Raw genomic sequence first — 6,571 nt, 5'->3', positions numbered from 1 at the left:
TCAGCCCACAGCCAGCATGACACCACAGGCCTTACCTGCTGTCTCCAGCACTTTGCTGAGTCCTCTTTGATGCTGCCAAAGTATATAGGGCGCTGTGGTCATCTCAACGGTATTATGGGGGTTTGTTTGGTCTGCAACCAAATGCTCTAAGCTCTAAGAAACCTGGAAGTGAGACACCACCCTTCACCTGAACAAGAACCGAAGGGGTCCCCAGGGTGTAACACTTTCCCTTTAAAGGCAAGACAAGCAGGAATTCCAACTCAGAGGGAGAATATGCTTAGCTAGCTTAAGGCCCTGGGTTCAAAGCCACAGTAGCGAAAAACTAACCTACCAACCAAAACCCAGGTAGTCTCCTGTTTTCACCAGAGGGGTCGTGTCTTGGGTTAAATGTTTGCTGTCTCTGTGGCCCTTAGAATGTGCCCAGCTTACTCTGTTAGGCTTCATATGTAAATGAAAGAAAGAGAACAATGTTCTTTTTATTGCTCTTTTATTTTCGTGCTATCTAAATGTCAGGATCACCAGGCAAAATGTTTCCAGCCTTTTCTACCTTCCATTTCCAGTTGCGAATAGTAGCCTATGGTTGGGTGGAAATGGTAGTCTATGATTGGGTGGTCTTGTTAGTGTGAAAACAGCATCCTTAAAACATAGTCGTAGCCTGAATTGTAGTAATCCCACCCCCTTTGAAGAAGGGCATAGTGTCAGGGGCAGTCTACTTTGTCTTCTTCTGTTGTGTTGGAGTGCCCTTGTCCTGGGTCTGGCCAGTTGTGGCATCAGAGTCTGACTCAGCCTTATTCTCCGCACAGCAGCAGTTGGGTTGAGTGCAGCAAGGCTGCGGGCAGCAGGTGCACCTTCTCGGGCAGCATGAGCATTTCTGCGGGCAGCATGGTCTTAGCGGGCAGCATGGGGACTTGGGACAGCAAGGTTTGGGCGGGCAGCATGGGGACTTGGGACAGCACGGTTTGGGTGGGCAGCATGGACTTGGGCAGCACGGTTTGGGTGGGCAGCATGGACTTGGGCAGCACGGTTTGGGTGGGCAGCATGGAGGACTTGGGCAGCACGGTTTGGGTGGGCAGCATGGAGGACTTGGCGGGCAGCACGAGTTGTTTTTTGATGGCTCACTCATCTTCTTTGTAGTTGAAGTTCCTAGAAAAAAGAATATTCAAATGACAAGACCGGAGACCTGCTTTCATCAACACCTTGCTTGATCACCAATGCATCTGAATCCTCAGAGTGAAAACTAAGCCCTTGGTAAGTAGGGCTGGACCTCTGAGAAGCCTCATCTAGTCCCCAGCCCTGCCTTTATGGGTATCCATGTGTCTCTTCCTCGCTAAATAGCCATTTTCCAGGTAAAGAATGTAAAGTTACAAATATGCAATACATTTTCTTCTAGTCTCTTAGTGAAGAGGAGAGAGACTCTTGGGCTGACTGAGTCATGACATAAGCTTTATCTCATCTAGTGATGAGTACCAGTGTAAAGGGTAAGTCTTTTTTTATACCACCTTAGACAACTGAAATTCAAACTTCTATCCTAGCAGTTTGCAAATGGATTCAAAGTGGGTTCCATCTCAGCAGCCCAGATCTTGTGTATATTCAGATCTAAATGTATTTATTCAAATCTAAAAGTTTCCAGGATCTTGGGTACATTAGGATTTTCAGAGCCACCAACCATCACTCCCTTTTTCTGAATGTACTGGCTCATTCCATGCACCTTGAAACACAAGCCATCAACTGCCAAGGGCTAGTGGCAGTAAGCAAACAGATAAGGCCCTGTCCCAGGCATTGCAGGGCTGCAGTGGAAGGCCTAGCTCTGGAACCACAGGTTCTGCTCACATTTCTGGGCTATTGTTTCTTTCCTAAGGGGACAGGGTCGGGGTGAGCAGAAGGAAACTAGACTTTGGAGAGGCCCTCAAACTCAATCATTCAAAACTTCTGCAATGTTATTCTTATTCCTTGGTGAATTGTAAAGTCCCAAATAGCTCTGTTTCAGTAAACAGGCAGGTTTCCTACCAAGCAAGTTTCTCAGCGGGATTCTTAAGTCTACTTCCTATATGTGAGCCCTGTACATTTTCTGTGCCTTTTATGGGATATTGATCAAAACTACAGGCCTGTCTCCAATACAGGACAGGTGAGGAAGTGACCAAGAGTCACAAGCAGAGACCAGGGCTATCATGTAACTGTGAAGGAGATATCTAAGGAAGCAGGATGATTTGTACACCCTTGATGTATATACTCAGTTCACAAGATCACATATTGATGATGGGTAGATGCCAGGCTTATCAGAGCCCTGTCACCCAGGGGGAGGAAGGTGGGTGTGGGAGTTGGAGCAGAGACTGCGTAGGTGAAGTTTCAGCCACCCTCCCAACACGTGGCTCCCACGGGTATATTTAAAAACACCTCTGACAAAAACTACCTTTCAAAGTGCAGTCAGGTGTTGATGTGTGTTTACATACATGCATATCCATGTGTGTGTGTGTGTGTGTGTGTGTGTGTGTACGTGTACATATGTGTGTATGCTCTTTTGTCATGGTGATACAAAGAAGGAAGTTATTTGAGGCTTGCAACAGTGCCTGCCAGCTGGATCAAGTTGAGATTAAATAAATTTCTCATTAGGATTTGCATTTGGTTCCTGGGTGAGGACCTCTAATGGTGCCTGTTCTGCTGAGGCCCTGGTCTCCTGCAGTGGACCATTCCACCTAGGTCTATCCCACCCTTCCCATCCTTAGACTATCTTCTTGTTCTATTATACTGAAGTGTAGGGGCTCCTGGGGAGAGAAGCTACAAACTGCTCACATCAGAGATTATCTTGGTTAGAAAGCCCCAGAAGAGGACAGAATTCTTGAGTTAGGTGGTTACTAAGGGCACCTGTAAGATGACCTACATTGCCATGAGAACCATTCTTTATGACTTCATAGCAGAGGCAGGGCTTTGGATGTCCTGGGGGATGGGTGTCTTTAGACTCATTCCTTTTCTTTCTGGGGATTGGACCTAAATCCTGTTTATACTTGACAAACTGGATCCCAGTGAGTCTAGGTGTGGCTGCTGCCTCCACCCTGTGGAGACAGTGACTTTCTGACTGACAAGCTGTTGCCCAGCCCCACCTGGCCCCTCTCAACTTTCTGATCCTCACTCTGCAGCTTTCACTATGGGAGGAAGGCACCTGGCTTAGGCCTAGGAGGATCCACTGTACTCCTGGATGGAGTCAGTGGGGATGCTGTGGGTTTCCTGGCCCTCAGTAGCAGCAGGGAGGAAGATGTGGAAAGGAGTGCTAACTTCAACTCTCCAGCTCCCACCGCTGAATTTCACTCCTGCACATCCTCATGCTGGAGTTGAACCGTTTCCCCTGGGAACGGGGTGACCTTGGGGACTAGGTCTTTAATTCTGTAATGGTGCCTGCCAGTTATCTTAGGTCCCTGTCATTGGTAGAAACTCCTATTTCTGTGGCAAGAGGAAGATCCTAGAGCAGCATGTCTAAGGAGTAGTCCATTCAATCCCTCCTCCTCCTAGACCAGAGATGCCACAAAGGGGCTGAGGCGGCAGATCTGCCTGGCAATGCCCAGACTTGCCAGGGATTGAGGTCAGCGGTGAGGAAACAAATGGAAGATGACAGAGACTTTGCCTAACAATAGACACCAGGGCAGCCAGGAAGGGGTAAGGAGTACCTGGGTCTCTATCACCTTGGCTTAGAGCTATTTTACAGGAAGTTACATGCACTTGAGGCCACGGAGCCTTAGGCAGTGAGTTCTGAGGAGGGCATCTGTGGGAAGGCATCTGCTCCTTTAAAGTCCCCAACCTGAGACCAGGCTCAGAGAGGAGGATTTGGCACCATTTTATTTTCTACTGCTTTCTTTCCTGAGGGTGACCTCTACCTTCTCTGCCTTCTTGTCTCTACCTCTGTCTTTTTTTAAATTTACTTATTTATTATTAAAAATTCCCACCTCCTCCTCTCCTCCCATTTCCCTCCCACTCCCCCTACTCCCTCTCCCCCTCCCTTGCCAAGGCCAGCTGGACTGGGACTGATGGAGCATGTGATCAAACTGGACTCTCTGAATGTGGCTGACAAGGAGGGCTGACTGAGACTGGCCTTGTGGGAGCCTAGCCTGTTTGGATGCTCACCTTCCTAGACCTGGATGGAGGGAGAGGACCTTGGACTTCCCACAGGGCTGGGACCCTGACTCCTCTTTGTCTTTCACTCTCTTTCTTCTAACCTGAAGCAGCGTACTGGAAGGGCAGTTCAGAGCCTTTGTGAACTTGGTAGCTCAGCTTCTTACGATTCATCCATCCAGTCTGTTTCTCATCCCCATACAGGGCCCTGAGCTCTAGTTTTCAGACAAGCTCCACCCCCACCATGATTCCTGTGTTGGGTATGGAGAGCGAGTTCCCAGTATCAGAGGTGGCAGATAGGCTAGGAGCCAGTGTAGTCCACTATGACACAGAGAAGACAATGCTAAGTCCCTGAGCAGTCTTAACACACTAGATACAGATTCTATCCCAAGCCAGCTCTGTTGCCAGCATCTTCTTGCCAACTGGTCCAAGGAGTCTGTTAACCTCTAACTGGGTCTCTAACTGCCTTCGTCCCCTCCTGAGGAATGGTTCTCCTTTTATCCAGGCATAGTTTACATTCTTGAAGCCTTCTACCTCTAAAAACTTGGCTACTGCCCACTGCCTCCCCCTCAGAACAAGCTTCTTCCCTACTCTATGCCTCTTCCTAAGGCAACCGCTCACAGGTTGCCTGGAAGTCTGCCCAGTGTCTTAAACCATGGCTCTGGTCCAGAGCCACTTTCTCAAGTCTTTCTGCTCTTCTGTTTTAGTGAGGATTGAACCGAATCCAAGTTTGTTAGGACCCTGGTAGGGCTGCCCTCTCTGGCCTCTGCCCTCCAGCCCCTCTCACTTCCAGGCACTGTTTTCTCAAGTTCCATAGGCTGGCTCAAAGCGAATGGCTGCTGGAGTCTGCCCACTTCTTTTTAGCATTTTTCTATAGCTTCCCAGTCTAAAGAATCTTTCTCTAGTCTCTTTTCTAATGTCTCACTAAATACTATTAAAACTTGAGGTTCGTTGAAGAGCCCCTCATTTTAATGAACTTCATCCACCCTTCAGCTCAGTCTTGTTTCCTTAGCGCTTCCTGCAGCAAATGTTAACCTCTAGCATTTGATAACAGTACTCGGAGCTGACCGTTCTGTGTGTTTCATTAGCACAGATATCATCTTTCTCGCTACTGTTCTAATATCTAAAATTCTGCATGACAGTATGTGGGCCTCATTAATTAAATGATGAGTGAAGGAACAAGCCAGAGAGAAGACCCACAGGGCAGGCTTGTGTGTATTACCTGATTTGGTCACACTTCTTCCTCAGACTCTTCTCAGTTCACTATTTCCATACTTGACTTCCGCTGTTAACCGTTGTTTCCTGGATGCGTTCAGCAGCTGGACAGATGCTGGATCTTCCTCAGCAGCCCAGTGAGTCCATGACCGTCAGAAGCCAAAGCCTTCTGAACCAAGTTCCCCTCTTGCCTCCCTTCAAATATGTAAGCTCCTCTATGACATCATAATTCTCTCCCCAAGATTCTATGACTCGTGGGCAGACTCACCTTAGCCCACTGCTGGTTAAAGTTATCTACCTCTGCTTGGCTGCTTTAGTCAAAGGCAGGAAGTTCTTTAGCTGGTTCACAGCATCCCATCACCCAAAACAAAAGTTAAAAGCACAAATTAGGTTGTCTAGTCTGACACACTGTATTTTAAAAAGCAAGGTAGGATACAGCATAGCAGGCTGAAGGTCAGAAATCCTTTTCAGAAAGAGCAATGTTTGCTGAGACTTGGTACACAGTCATAGGAAAGAACACATGGGAATGCACTCTATTTCCCAGTCCTCGGGATGTCCTTCCCTCCTCCGTGCCCGAATCTCTTACTCTCTTTCTAACCTTTGTGGTTATATGGATTGTAGCCTGCCTATCAAAGACTTGACAGTTAATATCCACATATAAATAAGTAATATAACATTTGTCAGGGCCAGAGAGATGGCTCAGAGGTTAAGAGCACTGACTCTTCTTCCAGAGGAACTGGGTTCAATTCCCAGCACCCACATGGTGGCTCACAATGCTTGCAATTCTACCTCCAGGGGTTCTGATACCCTCACACACATACTGGCAAAATACCAATGCACATAAAATAAAAATAAATATTTGTCTTTTGGGACTGTGTTACCTCACTAGAGATGATTTTTCTAGATCCATCCATTTACCTGTAAATTTATGGTTTTGTTTAGCAACTCAGTAATATTCCATGTGTAAATGTACCACATTTGGAGGAACTCTGGACAGCTCAAATGTGGTGATTATGACTCTGGCTGGCTTTGCCCTTCTCCCCATTCCCTTTGCCTTCTAAAAACCATTAGATTATATTTCTAAAGTTAGGTGTTGGGAAGCTCCACCCAGTTCTGCTCCTTCCATTCCAGACTCCACCCTTGATAAAGCCTGCCATTTGTGGGTCTACCTCTGGAGGGCAATTAAAGCCCCTCCTCTTGGTTGTCCCACGTGGTGGTGTGGTTTCTCTTCTTCCCCTGGGACCACCCAAAAATG

At 47.4% G+C, this 6,571-nt stretch overlaps 1 protein-coding gene across 1 annotated transcript; it reads right to left on the bottom strand.

The window, feature by feature from the left end:
- Positions 1-709: 709 nt before the first annotated feature.
- Positions 710-1,123, bottom strand: Smcp (sperm mitochondria associated cysteine rich protein). Its single transcript, XM_075979203.1, has one exon. The coding sequence runs from the start codon at positions 1,121-1,123 to the stop codon at positions 710-712; it is 414 nt and encodes a 137-aa protein (XP_075835318.1).
- Positions 1,124-6,571: the final 5,448 nt, after the last annotated feature.

The sequence above is a fragment of the Microtus pennsylvanicus genome, chromosome 7, assembly GCF_037038515.1.
Source record: "Microtus pennsylvanicus isolate mMicPen1 chromosome 7, mMicPen1.hap1, whole genome shotgun sequence".
Lineage (NCBI taxonomy): Eukaryota > Metazoa > Chordata > Mammalia > Rodentia > Cricetidae > Microtus > Microtus pennsylvanicus.
The sequence above is the reverse complement of the archived record's forward strand: the minus strand, read 5'-3'. Positions and strand labels throughout refer to the sequence as shown.